The sequence below is a fragment of the Papio anubis genome, chromosome 8 (assembly GCF_008728515.1).
Source record: "Papio anubis isolate 15944 chromosome 8, Panubis1.0, whole genome shotgun sequence".
In the NCBI taxonomy this organism is placed as follows: domain Eukaryota; kingdom Metazoa; phylum Chordata; class Mammalia; order Primates; family Cercopithecidae; genus Papio; species Papio anubis.
The window spans coordinates 23,508,768-23,525,717 of NC_044983.1; the positions used below are offsets into that span (position 1 = coordinate 23,508,768).

The following is a 16,950-nucleotide window of genomic DNA, read 5'->3' on the forward strand; positions in this document are numbered from 1 at the left end:
TTACACATTTCTCACGAGAATGTAAAATGGGAACAGTGACTTTGGATAATATTTAATATGGCTGAAGATATTCTTCCTGATGCCCCAGAAATCCCACCTTAGTTTTCTACCCTAGAGAAGCTGCTCTACCTGTATACTGGGAGATGTATGAGAATGTTCATAGCAGAATTGCTTATGGTAGAAAAAAACTAGAAACAGCCCAAGTGTTTATCAGCAGCAGAGTGGATAAACAAATTGTGTACACTCGTACAATTGAATAGACACTGCACAGCAAGAAAAAAAATCAGAGCTACGTGGATAAACCTGTGTACATCTTAGAAACACAACAAGCCTGGGGCTCTTTCTGTAACCCTGTGTCACTGCTTTCCTGGTCCTAAGACCTAACAGTTCACCAGATGCCAAAATATTTTCCTATGTGAGCCGTGATCTGGCGTGCGGGTCTCACTAGGAAATAAACCTCTGGGATGATACTTGGGTACTTTGTCGGGGCTGAAGCTGCTGGGTGAATATTCACCCCTGGTGAAGCGACTAAATTGTTTTCCTCCAGCGGCTATGAGTCAAGTGATGGAACGAGCAATACCTTTGACTAGCCTGTGGCAGAAGTCAGAGCTGGAGAATATGGAAGTGGACAGTGCCTAGTGGAAGGCCTAGCGTTGCACCTATGTTAATTACTTGCTGAATGAATGAATACATTAATGACTGGGTTAAGCATATTACCAGCTTCCTTAGAGTTGCTGGTTCCCTTTCCATTCATTCATTTATTCCTTCATCAGACATGTATTGAACACCTAATAGATATCTAGTACTATGGCGAGATAAAAGAATGAACACTATATGGTTCCTGCCTTCAAATGGCTCAAAACTATGGGAAGAGTCAAGGAGACACCAAATACATCTTACCAAATACATAGTATTTCTCGGTATTTCAGGCAAAGAGAAAAATATACACAAAGACACACAGATATTTCAGAACCTGCCATGGATGGGCTGTGGTGATTAGATTTCTCTGACTGCTAAAGGGTAAAAGAGAATAGTGGTGGTTGGGGTGTGCTGGAGTGACATAGTTGGGGCCTTATTACATTCTCTGTGTTTCATTGGAAGTTTATTCTGTAGACACAAGGAATCCTTAGGCATTAGGTTTTGGCAGTTTCCCTGGGCCTAAACAATAGGCAAACTGATAAACACCCTCATGAAGCACTTTGACTATTTATGAAAAATACACGTGTAATGACTTATGTATTTCTACAAATTCATTGATTGAAAAATATCAACCGGGTGCCCTGGCTCCCACCTGTAATTCCTTTGGGAGGCACTTTGGGAGGCCGAAGCAGGAGGCTTGCTTGAAGCTCAGGAGTTCAAGACCAACCTGGGCAACATGGCGAAAGCCCTTCTCTACAAAAAATACAAAATTAGCCAGGTGTAGTGGTGCACCTGTAGTCCCAGCTACTCTGGAGGCTGAGGTGGGAGGAATACTTGATCCCGGGAGGCGGAGGTTGCATTGAGCCGAGATTGCAAGATTGCACCACTGCACCCCAGCCTGGGTCTCAGAGCGAGACCTTGTCTCTCAAAAAAAAAAAAAAAAAAAAGGATGTATTGCTACATTTACTAGATAATGCTCTGAATAGAAATAGTAGCTTGATGTACTAAACTAGGTGATAATACAGTCACAGTCCAGATAACTACAGTTTCTCTGTGACACTTTTATGTTTCTTAATAGAGACAGGGTCTCTCCATGTTACTCAGGCTGGTCTTGAACTCCTGAACTCAAGTAATCCTCCTGTCTTAGCTTCCTAAAGTGTTGGGATTACAGGCATTAGCCACTGCGCCCAGCCTCTTTGACATTTTTAATAGCTTAACATTTATTAAAGCTGTAAGTGGCTTAAAGTTTCAAAATTCTCCATTGTAAGTCAAAAAATGCCTTAATATTTTTATCCCAGACTTATCCTAAAGGCTATGAATCTGTTCCACCTTTTCTTTGAAGTAGCCACCTGTCTAATTTGCTTGTCTATTTCTTCAAAGAACTCTGGGGAAAACTGTATGATAGAATAGCAAGGAGTTGGTTTTTCAAATCAGATAAATATGTAATAAAATTCCATTTCTACCTCTCCTAAGACATGTAATTTAACTTCACAAAGCCTCAGTTTCCTCATCTAAAAGATGGAAAAAATAAAATCTGTGTGGTCATGATGTTGAAATAAATTAATGCATATATATACACACACACACACGTACACGCACACACACACACGTACGTGCGCGCGCGCGCACACACACACACACACACACACATATATATATAGGGAGAGAGAGATGCACACATACCTATGTTTCTTCCTTCCCTCTGAATCCACCCAGACATAGGTAGTGATAAGGGACAAGTTAAGTAAGGCAGCAAATTAGAAGTAGGAAGTTTACATAAGCGTGCTTCTTAGCTTTACTTCTTATGACCATGATGTTATTACTTGAGAAATGTTAGTTGCAGTCAGATATTCTTTTAAGTTCTTATGCATTAATAGTTAATTTTTTTCTCTTTGAAGAATGAAAGAGGACCACAAGGTTTTCCCCGACTTGGATGGGAGATAGTAAAAGAATACATAAGGCATCTTGAATTAGCCACTATTAAGAGCAATTACCTGTTCTAGAGAATTCTTTAGCTATGTCCTGAAATGGTCTGGGTTGTTCTGTCTCACCTGTGTCTAATGTTTGTGGTTGTTGGTTGTTCTTCCTAGTTGACCTGTTAGGTTTGTTAAATTGGCGTTCCAACTCCCAGAACATTAAACACAACCTAAAGAAGTTAATGGAAGTGGATGGAGGAGAGATTGTTAAGGTAGGTTTATATATTCATAATTAGAAACATACATACATACATACATACATACATATACCTATCATACCAATTATACCTAATTGGTTCAACATTTAAAATTAAACCATTCATTGTAAATATAAAACTTATCTACGTTGTTAAACAAGTGTGCTAGTTTTTAAAAAAATGCTATTTTAAACCTCTTTGATTTAAACCTAGTTGTCCCCAGATTGCTGTGGTATCTATGAAAGCATCAAAATAACCTCTCTGTTTTTCTTATCTTCAGTTTTTGCAAGATACACTAGATGCACTTTTTAACATAATGATGGAAATGTCAGACAGTGAAACCTATGACTTCCTTGTGTTTGATGCACTGGTAAGCAGTTAAACATATTAACTAGTGTTTATTGCTGCAACTTTATAGTTTTCAATATTACACTATTATAAGTGATTGTGTGAATATCTTCTCGCATAAATATTTGTTTCCATCTTTCTGGTTATTGTGTTAGGCTGAATTCCTAGAATTACAATTAGAAACAATGACTTATATTTCAGGCCTTTATTTGTTTGTTTCCTGTTAGATCTCACTTTTTGATATGCTCTTTCTTTTTTTTTTTTTTTTTTTTTGAGACAGAGTCTCGCTCTGTCACCCGGGCTGGAGTGCAGTGTCCGGATCTCAGCTCACTGCAAGCTCCGCCTCCCGGGTTTACGCCATTCTCCTGCCTCAGCCTCCCGAGTAGCTGGGACTACAGGCGCCCGCCACCTCGCCCGGCTAGATTTTTGTATTTTTTAGTAGAGACGGGGTTTCACCGTGTTAGCCAGATGGTCTCTATCTCCTGACCTCGTGATCCGCCCGCCTCGGCCTCCCAAAGTGCTAGGATTACAGGCTTGAGCCACCGCGCCCGGCCGATATGCTCTTTCTTATTAGAGAAAATAAGATGTTTTATTTTTATTAGAAATCAGGAATCATTTTAACTCACATTAACATTGTCTGGAGGATTGTTACATGTTGTGTGTGTGTGTGCACTGGTGTGTTTATGCAAGGGAGACTGAATTCACAAGTCAGAGGTGAATCTTAGCCTCATTAGGCAGAATATTCAACCCAGCAGACAATTGAGTTTGTCACACAAATCACTTAAACCTTCAATCCATTGCAAGAATTGAAATCAGAATAGGGATAAGCGATATCAGAATCTGGGAAGGCCAGAGGTGAGGGTGGAGGGGAAGAAGCTGAAAGGCCCAAAGCAAGCATCATTTTCACCTTGGTGGGGTGAAAGTTCAGGACAGGATTTTACCTGAATGCCACAGCTGAGGAGGAAGGTCAGTTGCAGCTTTAGGGGATTCACCAGCTTGAAGAAACTAGTCAGTTTAAGAAATAATCAGAGTATTAAAGCTATGGTTTAAGATAAAGAAAACACCACCTAGTTGAGATCCAACTGGTTGGACTCAGGTTTATGGGAAAGAGAGACAGTGGTTATGGATGTTGTGGGACAAGGAAATAGATTCCTGAGGGACAGAGCAGCTGGCAGTGGGCATAGATGGAAATCCCAAATGCCCTTTGCTTTTGACTCATCTGTCTTAAACAGGGCAGTGTGGCTAATTTTAGGTCATGTGCCTGATGGCAGTGCACGGGAATATACAAGGGGTAATTGGGAGATGAAACTCTGGTGAAGTTGTTATTGGGGGCACTCATAGTGTACCCAGGAGAAAAATGTCGTGGAATGTTTCATTAGCTGCATCCTTGGATTAGAGAAAACCCCTTTCCAGAGCCTCCTTCCTCCTGCCCCTTAGGTTACCTGGACACCGACTCCCCTGTCTTTGAGATACCTAGTCAGCTCCCTGAGGCCGGGGATTCTAGCTTGAATGGATTTCTTCACAGCATTTAGCACAGTGCCTGACATGTAATAGTCTCTCTATTTACGTTAAATAAATACAATCCTCAAGACTTGACATCAGCTCTGGAATGGTAGAGGGGGAATGCTGCAGAAAAGATCCGGAGAGAAAAGAAGGCACCGAGATGTTAAAATCCAGCTTGTTGACAGAATACTTGGGATTCTGCAGTGCTGCTATTTCTGTTTTTCACTTTTGGCAGGTATTTATTATTTCACTGATAGGAGACATCAAGTTCCAGCATTTTAACCCTGTACTTGAAACTTACATTTACAAGCACTTCAGTGCCACTTTGGCATACGTGTAAGTATGATCTGAGGGAACTGCATGTTGTTGGATCTTTGGATTTGTACTTTTCGGGCTGGATTGTTGAGAAACGAGAGGAACCTGTGCTCAGTAAATGTGCCTGGTAAGGCAGAACTCTATTCTAAGCTTCTTGGTGGAAAAAGGGAACCATCTAAATATTCTAACTGTGGAAAGGGGGCTAAGATCAGGGCCTTCCTTCTGGATAAGGTGAAATCTCCTTAAGAATCCGGAATAGGCCAGGCCTTGTTGCTCATACCTGCAATCCTAGCACTTTATGTGGCTAAGGCAGGAGGATTACTTGAGGCCAGGAATTCAAGACCAGCCTAGGCAACATAACGAGAACCTGTCTTTACAAAAAATTAAAAAGTTAGCCGGGTATGGTGGCGCACACCTGTTGTCCTAGCTACTTGAGAGGCTTAGGCAAGATAATTGCTTAAGCCCATGGAGGTCAAGGCTGCGGTGAGCTGTGATCATGCCACTGCATTCCAGCCTGAGTGACAGAGCAAGACCCTGTATCTAAAAACGAAAATTACAAAAAAAAAAAAAAATCAAGAGCAAAATTAATGACAAATGACCCAACTCAGGATCTTAGAGGTTGGATGTCAGTGGGATTGGCGTGGGGAATCAAGGAGATCAAACCATGAATTAAACAAGACCAAGTTTGATAGAAGAAAAGGTCGTGCCCTCAACCCTGTACCACAAATGCTTTGTAAAATGTATTACTTACAGGATATGAGAAGTTTTCTTTTTCCCGTCTTTTGCATAAGAGGCAGTGGTCTCTACCTTTTCCGTAGTGCAGCCTGCCTTCTATCATTGGTTTATGGGCCCCTGACTAAGGAAAGCAACTAAAGTCCACTCCGTATTCCTCCCCAGAGCACTCACCATGGCATCGTATGTACCTGGCACACCCACCCCGTTGCCTTCCAGTTATTGTGCAGAATGTGATAAATAGTGATAGGAATGTAGCTGGATTTGTCGATGATCTTCTTATGACAGTGGCTTAGGCCACATCATGTAGATTGCTGCCCAGTGACCTGTCAGTGAGTACGCTAGTGACGGTGGCCGTTCCACCTAGGAGCCTCACATCCAGGTGGGTGGTAGCTACAGATGAGGAAATCCCATCACTGTGATCAAACCGAGCCAAATACAGCACTCCAGGTGGTAGTAATCTGGGTTTACTTGCAAGATTCGATCAATGCTATATGTTTCCTTTTTTAAAAATAATAATTCGGCCAGGTGCTTGAACCCGGGAGGCAGAGATCATGCCACTGCATTCCAGCCTGGGCGACAGAGAGACTCCATCTAAATAATAATAATAATAATTGTTAATAGTTATATATATGATATATATAACTATAGCTATAATAATAATAATAGTTATTATTATAGGAAAGCTCAAAGATTCCCAGAAGGAAGGTTTAAGATTAAAATATCAGTGCCCTCCAAAGTCTAAGGGATAGCACAAAATGAAGACCATTCCTAGCCCAAAAACTCTAGAAAGACACAAAGAGCAACCTAAAACCCCAGAACAGTTTTATCTATTGAATACTTAGAACCATGAATGTTCCAGAGAGTCTGACTGAGCTCCTTTTTTCTCCATGAAGTTTCTATCTGACTCCATATTGATGGATCCCAAGGGATTGAGGCAGAATAAAAGGAATTAGGCTTCTTTTAAGTCAACTCCTGTAGGCAGGCATAATCCCTTGTTTATGGGAGCATCTGAAGATGTCAGAATTGCATACCAGAGATTAAAATATCCTAGCAATTTGGGTCACTTCGACCATTTCATTTCATAACCCTCCTGTTTAATCCCACAAAGGGAAAGAAACCTTTTCTAGTATTTCTCAGCAGAAGGGTAGTTCCAAACCTAGATGGCAGGTGAGGAAACTTAATTGGAAAAGAGTTAATTTTGCTGTTCAGGGCATATTCTAGAAGATATAATTAGTTATGACTTCTACTTCCAGTATGCCACGTTCCCCTCTTAGATAACTTACCCAAGCCTCAGAGTATCCTGTTGCTCATCGGCTTAATTTTTCTTTGTCATTCTTCTAAGGAAACTCTCCAAGGTACTGAACTTCTACGTGGCTAATGCGGATGACTCCAGCAAGACTGAATTGCTTTTTGCTGCATTGAAAGCCTTGAAGTACTTGTTTAGATTCATCATCCAATCTCGAGTGCTCTACTTGAGGTAATGTTAACTGCAGTGAAGATGTTTAGATTATGAGCCGTCACTCTGTGTAGTTTTTCCCTGACTCTGCACTGGTGTTCAGCTCTGTGAGCAGTTAGTTCTTAGAATTGCCTTATTTCAGAGCTGCAGGGCTGAAGATGGAGGTGGGCTGTGTCTCTGTTGGAGAAGACTCATGAGTAGTTCAGCAAAATTCTGGGGCAGTAATGACCTCAGGACTTGGGGAAGCAGGTTCCTATGGCAAGATTGTACCTAATACAGCAGGTGACTTCATGACAATATTGAGTATGCAAATCTAGGATCATGATCTGCTGTCACTAGCAGAAGAAGCAGTCATCTCGGGGGAGATGTTTCCTGAGATGAGTGTTTCCTTGTTGACACTGTGCTTAGCTACCTGGGCAGCTAAGCACTAAAGATAGGATTATTCCCTGTTTGGATTTCTAGCGTAACAGTTCCATCAAAAATAGAAGAAACCACAAAAGAGCACGTACCTTTGCAGGGAACACTCACAACCCCAGTGACTTTCCTACCCTTCAGAAATAGCTGCATTTCCCAACTGTTAAAATGTGTTTCTAAGGAAGAAATAAAAGGTTTGTAGATTAAGCATATGTATTTTTAAAAGAAACTTTGTTTATTGAAAAAAATAAAAAAAGGCAAACAACCTGCAAAAAGGTTACATATAGTACAGATGAAAGGTTAATAGCTTTCTCAGTTAAAGCTTTTATAAATCAATAGAAGAATGATAAATAGCCAAAATAGAAAACAAAAATGGTAATTTACAAAAGAAAAATTTAAATGGTCAATACATTTAAAAAAATTTCATACTGTCAAAAGAATTTTGATACACACACATGCACACACACGCATGCACACATACCATCTTTTACCTATACATTTGAAAAAGGTTAAAAATCTTTGTCCTTTGATGATATTGGGCAAAAATTGGCCCTGTATTTCAATTTTGATGCTAATGGAGATATAAATTCTTCAGGATAAAAATAGACAGTATGAATAAAAACAAAAAAGAAAAATTTTAAGGAAAGGAAAAAGTGTCACATTTGTCCAGTAATACCTCATCTAGAAATGTATCTAATAGAAAAAAAAAATCTATCAGGTATGACAAAAATGAACTTGCAAGTATGTACATTCAGTCATTTCAAATGTAGGGTATGTTAATGAGGAAAGAGGACCATGATAGATTTCTTTTTTTTTTTTTTGAGACAGGGTCTCGCTCTGTTTCCCAGGCTGGAGTGCAGTGGTGTGATCTCGGCTCACTGCAACCTCCACCTCCACCTCACAGGTTCAAGAGATTCTCCTGCTGCAGCCTCCCAAGTAGCTGGGACTACAGGCGCATACCACCATGCCCAGCTAATTTTTTCATATTTTTAGTAGAGATGGGTTTTCACATGTTAGCCAGGATGATCTCCATCTCCTGACCTCATGATCCCCTCACCTCGGCCTCCCAAAGTGCTGGGATTACAGACATGAGCCACTGCTCCTGGCCCAATAGATTCTTAAATGATAAAACAAACGTGTAAAGCATGAGTCCAGTATGATCTTCCTTTTAAAATAATACGGATTTGAAATATGTATAGTGAAGAAGACTGGATAGATAACATACTAAAGTGTTTTTTTTTGTTGTTGTTTCTTTAGAGTTTTTTAGGGTTTTTTGTTTTTGTTTTTGAAACAGGGTCTGGCTCTGTCACCCAGGCGAGAGTGCAGTGGCACGGTCTCAGGTCACTGCACTCTGCTTCCCAGGCTTAAGCAATCCTTTCACCTCAGTCCACCAAGTAGCTGGGACCAAAGGTGTGCACCACCATGCCCAGCTAATTTTTATATTTTATGTACAGACAGGGTCTGTCTATGTCACCCAGTCTGGTCTCAAACTCCTGGGCTCAAGGGACCTGCCCATCTCTGCCTCCCAAAGTGCTGGAATTACAGGCGTGAGCCACCATGCCCAGTCTGAAATGTCAATAGTACAAAAACTTCGGGTGACAGGCTTGTAATTTTTTTTTCATTCTTTATATTTTTATTCTTTTAGCATTTTAGTTATATTTATTATTATATTTTTATTTGCTATTTTTTATATTCTTTTTAATTTTTAAATGAATATATACTTTTCTAATTGTTTTTATAAAAATGTTTAATGACTTTAAAACCCATCTGGCTGAATGACCATTCCTCCTTCCCAGGTGGAAGTGAGCAGTATTTTCCCCACACATAATTTATGCACAGTCTCTGTATTTGCTTTCTTTTCAGAAGGTCTTCTTTTGGCAGGGCGTGGTGGCTGATGCCTGTAATCCTAGCACTTTGGGAGGCTGAGGTGGGTGGATCACAAGGTCAGGAGTTCGAGACAGCCTGGCCAATATGGTGAAACCCCATCTCTACTAAAAATACAAAAATTAGCCAGGCGTGGTGGTGGGCACCTGTAGTCCCAGCTACTCGGGAGGCTGAGACAGGAGAATCATTTGAACCCGAGAGGCAGAGGTTGTAGTGAGCCGAGATTGCACCATTGCACTCCAGCCTGGGTGACACGGCAAGACTCCATCTCAAAAAAAAAAAAAAAGAAGGTCTTCTTTTAAAGTTGGTTCATTATATTTTTCAGTTACGGTACATTTCCATATATTGAGAATGGTTGGGGCATGGAGCGTTCTACCAAGGGAACATCCTCTTACCCAAAAGTTTGTTTGTATAGTAAACCCTGATGTCCAAAAATCAGTATCACCTTTAAACTACAGAAAGAAAACCTGAGTGTGAAATTAAAATGTATTTTCTTATGGATGGTTCACTAGTTCATTTCCTCCTCATTTGTCGAAGCACATCAGAATCCTCATTCTAGACACCAGATAGGACAGTAAAGGATGGTGAGTGTGGAAAATGAAAGGTTAGGGCAACAGAGGACCCATGAAATTGACTAGGAGAGTTGCTTCATTGCACCTCATCTGTGACGGCCTGCGTGTGGTTGCTTTTCCCTTATATGTTATTAAAGAAGAACCTGAGCTGGGGAAGAGACTGGCAATGTGCATCCTCTGGTTGCTTAGATTTAATGATCACTTCAGTGCACTGGCCACGTCTGGAGGCTGCAGTGGTATGTCACCTGGTCCCTGGTCCCCCTGTTGCCTTCATCAGAGCTTAAATCTCTCTTATGAGCTCATTACCTGGCTGGAGTTCACCTCAATCAGCAAAACACCAAGAAGAAATTGTAAATTGCCGCAGATAGGATGTTGAGAAGCTTGATCTTAATCCCTCAGCTCCCTATCATTAGTACTTAAAAAAAAAAAAATTAAGTCACCTACATAGAGTGCCAAGTGTTCTGCATTGGTGACCAGGCTCCCACTGTGATGGTGTGTGTGGGTTCCATGCAGTTCAGGGAGGCAAGGAGTAAAGAAATCACCCTGTAAATGAGGGCGGTGTTGGAGTGGTGGAGCCAACAGGGAAGGCTGCCTGAGCTGAACTGAGTGGAGGAGGAGGTGGTATCATGTGAGCTGAGACGGAAAGATGAAGAAGCGGCCTCCAGAGATGTCAGGAAAGGGTTAGTGGAAGCAGGACCTGCCCCAGGCAGGGACCTATGGGGCACCAAGTGTGGATGCGTGAGGAGTAACGAGAATCCAGTGTCAGGAGAGAGAGCGGGAGTGGCCAGCAAATAATAAATGATGTGGGGCCTTGTAGGCCATAGTGAGGAGCTTGGATTTTATTCCAGGTGTAGTGGGAAGCCACTGGGGGATGACTAGGGAAGTAATAAAATCTGGCTTATATTTTAAATGATCATCTCATCTCCCACATGGAAAATGGATTATCAAAGGCTAAAGGTAGAAGCCAATGACCACTTTGAGAGGCCATTGTGGTTCAAGTGTGAGACACTCCAGCCCCATCTCAGAGGCAGAGGGAGAGAATGGACTGATTCGAGCTCGTAGGATTTCCTGTTGGGTTTGATGGGGCAATGAGAGAAAGGGAAGAAGCATAGATAACATCTAGGTGTGGGGTGGATCTAGGTTCGAGGCGGTGCTGTTTGCTGACATTTGGAATACTTAGAGTTGAGCAGGGAAATCAAGTGAGTTCTGTTGTAGGTGTGTTAATTTTTAGATACTTTGGGGACTAAATTGCAAATAAAGTTCTTTTCTAGTTCTGTAAAATGGATGAATTGAGAATTACCATTAACCGTCTGATTAACTATCTCAGTGAAGTTCATATTCTTTGGATACTATGGGTATAGGTGAATGGAGGAGACGAATTTAAACATACGTGTGTGTGTTTGAGTGTGTGCATGAAATTCTGAATTCAAACCATCCTATTCTTGACCAGTTAATGGTGAAATTGCCACCTATTATATGTGCATATGCACTTTCATTTGGGACTTTTGTGTTTCTTGGAAAGTGCCCAAATATCTCTTGATTTCTACTTAAGAGAAAGAACCCACTTTTGAGTTGATGGACAGATCTTTTGAAGACAAGTATAGTACTTCAAAGAAGGCAAGCACGTATCAGTGAAGACTAAGGGGTCTTGTCCTAGAAGGCCCTTGTGATAGAGCAGGCCAGCATCAGCATGGGCAGTTCAGTGGCTAGACTGGAACAAATGGTTTTGTAGGCTGGGCTGGGGATCAGAGCCTTTCTGGGTTCAGCAGCTTCTCTAACCCATTGCCCGAAACTTCAGATGACTGGGGCTTGATTAGGTGAGTCAGAATGATTAGGGGGATACAGTGAAGGAGAAGTCGGGGAGGCAACAAATCTATTTTAAAATTTCTTTTAACAGTGGAAAGTCCAACTGCTTTTCTCTTTTTCCTGTTAAGATTTTATGGCCAGAGCAAAGATGGAGATGAGTTTAATGATTCAATCCGCCAGTTATTTCTTGCTTTCAATATGCTGATGGACAGGCCTCTGGAGGAAGCCGTCAAGATCAAGGTCAGCCTGGCGTCATCATGGGTAACTCTTCTTAGGCTGTGGTAATGATGTTTTGGGACCACTTTGAATTGGCCATATCATGGGGGAGAAACAGAATGAATCATGGTTCCTGGATAGCTTATGAATTTTAGTATGATTTACAGAAAATAAAGGGGAAAAAACAGCCCATTTTAACTTCTACAGATGCTTGTATTTTCAAATGTCAGTTTGCCAAGGACATGCTACCCAATTAGACATCCCTTGAAAGGCCATTGTGAACCCTGTTTGACCCCATGATTTCAGCAAACTGATCCCAATGCTACTATAGGTGACAATTTTTTTTATTTTTGTCCCTCATTTTACCTGGAAGTATAAAGTCACCGTCTTTGTTATCATAATTTAAAAAATATATGAAATACATAATCCCTGAAGACTCAAATGTGAACTTTACTATTAATATTTATTTTTTGCTCTTTATGGCCATGTTGTGAGAGAGACTTCAAGAATTTAACCACCTCCTGGCCGGGCGTGATCGCTCACGCCTGTAATCCCAGCACTTTGGGTGGCCGAGGCGGGCGGATCACAAGGTCAGGAGATCGAGATCATCCTGGCTAACACGGCTCTACTAAAAATACAAAAAAATTAGCTGGGCATGGTGGCGGGTGTCTGTATTCCCAGCTACTCGGGAGGCTGAGGCAGGAGAATGGTGTGAACCCGGGAGGCAGAGCTTGCAGTGAGCCGAGATGGCGCCACTGTACTCCAGCCTGGGGGACAGAGTGAGACTCCGTCTCAAAAACAAAAAAAGAATTTAACTACCTCCTTAGGCAGAGAAATGAACTCCAAGTGGACAGAGCCTGCTGGCAGTAGAAACCAGAAAGCTATATCCCCTTGCATCTTCAGGAAAAGCATTTTAGGAGATCGTGTAGAGCAATGCCAGCTTTCCTTTTTATTGTAAGGGCATCTGTATCCAGTTCCCTATTTAAGTTCCAAGCACAGCCTTTTCTTCTTGGGATGAAGCAGTAAATGCTGTATTTGTCTTGCCTGGCAACTGAATTTGCCTTCGGTGTTTTTCTTACAGGGGGCAGCTTTGAAGTACCTTCCTAGCATAATTAATGACGTCAAACTTGTATTTGATCCTGTTGAGCTCAGGTAAATAGCCAAACAAAATTTTGTTCCTTAGCTCTAACAGAGAAACAGCTCCCCTGCTTGGCTGGAGCCTGGGCTGCTACACCTGGCTTTTATTTTTCTAAGAAGTATTAACTGAATACCTTTTGGTGCTCAGTTCTGTGGAAGATGCAAAAGAACAACCAAAACCTGCCCTGAGAGAGGTTTGCACTTTCTCTGGGAAAACAAGACATGCAGACATGAAATTGACTACAAAAGATAGTGTATAATGACGTGCTTCCAGCCCTACCCCTAAGTATCCCAGCAGTGCAAAGTCAGACTGCAATCAACATGAGAGTAGCGTTAGCCAAGAAAGCCATTTTCACAAAGGCGGGACTGGAAAGCGATGATGGACAAGGGTGTTCTTTGGCAATGTAAATACTCAGCTCTAAGGCAGAGCCCTCCAGTAAGTGAGGATAAAGTCTCCCTTGCTGCCATGTCATCAACTCTCAGGTCATTTTGTAGTTTCCATGTAAATGTCTCCATGCCCGTATCTCAGAGTGGAGGAGAAAAGTTTATAACAATGCCTTCAGCTTGGCAGAACGAAGACGCTCCTAACCCTGTGGTTTCTCTTCCAGTGTGCTCTTCTGCAAATTCATTCAAAGCATTCCTGACAACCAGCTGGTTCGGCAGAAACTTAACTGCATGACCAAGATAGTAGAGAGTGCTCTTTTTCGACAGTCAGGTAAGTCTCTTTCAATAATTGCTGCATAAGGTCGCAGTGAGCCGAGATCATACCATTACACTCCAGCCTGGGTGACAGAGCACGACTCCATCTCAAAGGATTAAACAAACTGCTGTGTGCTGAAATGTCAGCCCCATTTCTGCAGTTAACACTTGAGCTTTGCTTTTTTTTTCTTTTAAGATGGAGTCTCGCTCTCTTGCCTAGGCTGGAGTGCAGTGGCGCCATCTCGGCTCACTGCAACCTCCCCCTCCCAGGTTCTAGTGATTCTCCTGCCTCAGCCTCCTGAGTAGCTGGGATTACAGGTGCACACCACCACACCCAGCTAATTTTTTTTTTTTTAAATATTTTTGGTAAAGATGGGGTTTCACCATGTTGGCCAGGCTGCCCTCAAACTCCTGACCTCAAGTGATCCGTCCACCTCGGCCTCCCAGAGTGCTGGGATGAAGCAAGGTGTGGTACAGTGCCCGATTAAGCACTTGACTTTTCTTTTTTAAAAATGTTGGCAGTAGCGATTAGGTCAAACCTGTAATCCCAACTTGCCTATGGAAGAACCAAGCTTGGCCAGGATCTGGGCTCAGGAGATGAACCATCCTGGCTAATACAGTGAAACCCATCTCTCTAAAATACAAAAAAAAAAACCCCGGGCAGTGGGGCACCAGAGTCCAGCCACTGAGAAACTGAGCAAGGAAAAACCTCTTTTGGCACAGGAGGCAAACTTCTGGTGGGCAGGATAGGCATTGCTCAGCCTGGGCTACAGGTGAACTCGATCTCAAAAAAAAAAAAATGTCATTAGTATCCTTGCCAGTTGTTTGCTGTTAATATAGGGGACCTCCTCAGTGCTGGTTTTGAGAGATTCTAAAGTAAGCTCAGTATTTCCAACAGTTCCTAAAAGAGCAAAATCATGTGTTCTTTAATCTTTAATTAGAGCAATCTGCAAGAGATTCATTAATGAGCGAATTTTGTCTTTAAAACAGGAACCTCAGGGAAGTAACAAGCAAGTAGGAAAAAGATGACCCTTTTAAAAGAAATTCTTCTTTAACCTATACTTATTGCATGACCTTAAAAACCAGGGGATAGGGAAGCAGCAATGTGCTGGATCCCACAGGAGAACTGTTTACATGCATCCCTTCTCAACCCCACCTTCAGTGATATCACATTAGTAGCTGGAAATTGACCATGGTGGAAGGATTTACACCAGGTACACCAGGGAAATTGGCAAACATGATAAAGCAAGCCTTTTCTTTTCTTTTCTTTCCTTTTTTTTGAGATGGAGTCTCGCTCTGTTGCCCAGGCTGGAGTGCAATGGCACAATCTTGGGTCACTGCAACCTCTACTTCCCTGGTTCAAGCGATTCTCCTGCCTCAGCCTCCCAAGTAGCTGGGACTACAGGTGTGTGCCACCATACCCGGCTAATTTTTTTTTTTTGTAATTTTAGTAGAGCTGGGGTTTCACCATGTTGGCCAACTGGTCTCAAACTCCTGACCTCAGGCGATCCACCTACCTTGGCCTCCCAAAGTGCTGGGATTTTAGGCGTGAGCCACCACACCTGGCCAAGCCTTTTCTTTAGGGGGTAGGCTGGTGGAAGCCAGATGACTAGTATTCTGCTGGGAAAGGAGTGGGGCATGGAGGGAAAAAACTCTTACACTGATAAAATACTTTTCACTTTGTAAGTAGAGTCTAGGAAATAGCCACCAAGTATTTCTGCCCCAAAGCTGGTATTAAACAGGAGGTCCAGCACCTGGGCCTTCCCAATAAACTCAAGACTTGCTAGAGTGAGGCAGCTGCGGAGACCTCTTTTGGTCTCCGTGGTCAGGGGCTCAGAGAGGGTGACCTCATGTTATGTATGTATATTGCCTGGAGATCTGAAGACAAGCAGGACTCCTCAATGTTGGAATTGAGTGGATCATTGGTGGGAGAGCCTTCCTGGCCTTGTCCCTGGCTATTTATGTAACTGGACAAATGAGTGACCTTCTACAAGTCTCAGCTTCAAGTTCTGTGGAAGGAAGGACTTGAGCTAGATCGTATCAGTAGCCTCCTTGGGCTCTGATATTTTCTGACCCTATGAATTTGCACTTAGAAATTGCAAATGTTCCTAAGACACAATTGGGGGTAGAGGTAATGCCTGCCAAATGCTAGTGAATGCTCTTAAGTAGAAAACATTTATTACCAAAGTAAATTATTACTAAACATTTTAATATGCTTTGATAACTTTTTAAGGATACAGAAAAGGTAATTGAGATAGTAAGGATAAGGTGTTTGAGCAGAAGAGCAAGCATGCACTCGATAGTTCTAATTAGAGTGTGATCACTGTTAACAGTCATTTCTGTAGCATTCAGAGTACCTGAATTCATTATAAAATGTGTTACAATAGCAAAGATCTCAGACCTGCACAGACATGAGCAGAATGTCATTGAAGTGTACTAGGGAAGCTTAGTATTTATAGGAACTTCTTTCAGTACATTTTCTCCATTAGATGAAAAAAATTTTGAAAAAACAATCCATAACTTGTTTTGGTTTTATTTGTTTCATATGACCTCAATTTCATGTATTAGGTTGACATTTTTAAAAGCTAGAGAAATTGTTAAATAATTTAAATATTTTGCTAAGTTCCCACCTTTACCTGTGGGAAGGGTCATTTTCTTAGTTTGTATAATCCAGTTGCAAAGGTGAAGTTCTTTTTTTTTTTTTTTTTTTTTAATTCATTCATCTGCAAACTGAACAAGAGTGGAGTTCCACACCTACAACCAGGTGTTCCTGGGTGAGCTGGAGGGGCTGCCTTCCTGCAGGGCTGATTGCAGAGCTTAGAGCTGCTGGTACTGGAGAGCGTTGCAGGAAGGAGACAGGCGGTTCAGGAGGTGGCACTGCTGCGTGTGAGCTGTGTGTGTTTTCCTTCTCAGAGTGCAGAGAAGTGCTGCTGCCGCTGCTGACGGACCAGCTCAGTGGCCAGTTAGATGACAACTCCAGCAAGCCTGACCACGAGGCAAGCTCGCAGCTTCTGAGCAACATCCTGGAGGTGCTGGACAGGAAGGATGTGGTG

General features: G+C 42.0%; 1 protein-coding gene across 10 annotated transcripts in view; it reads left to right on the top strand.

Annotated features, from left to right (window-relative positions):
• The window catches only part of DOCK5 (dedicator of cytokinesis 5), a 235,651-nt gene that overhangs the window by 152,159 nt on the left and 66,542 nt on the right, over window positions 1–16,950 (top strand). For 8 of the 10 annotated variants that reach the window (XM_031669440.1, XM_031669442.1, XM_031669446.1 and 5 more), the window contains 8 exons: window positions 2,730–2,827; window positions 3,093–3,182; window positions 4,899–4,999; window positions 7,056–7,190; window positions 11,974–12,106; window positions 13,143–13,213; window positions 13,807–13,913; window positions 16,811–16,947. In XM_031669440.1, the coding sequence (XP_031525300.1) occupies window positions 2,730–2,827; window positions 3,093–3,182; window positions 4,899–4,999; window positions 7,056–7,190; window positions 11,974–12,106; window positions 13,143–13,213; window positions 13,807–13,913; window positions 16,811–16,947 (872 nt within the window). The remainder of the gene's footprint in view (window positions 1–2,729; window positions 2,828–3,092; window positions 3,183–4,898; window positions 5,000–7,055; window positions 7,191–11,973; window positions 12,107–13,142; window positions 13,214–13,806; window positions 13,914–16,810; window positions 16,948–16,950) is intronic. The other 2 variants (XM_031669441.1, XM_031669439.1) reach the window with 1 other exon arrangement.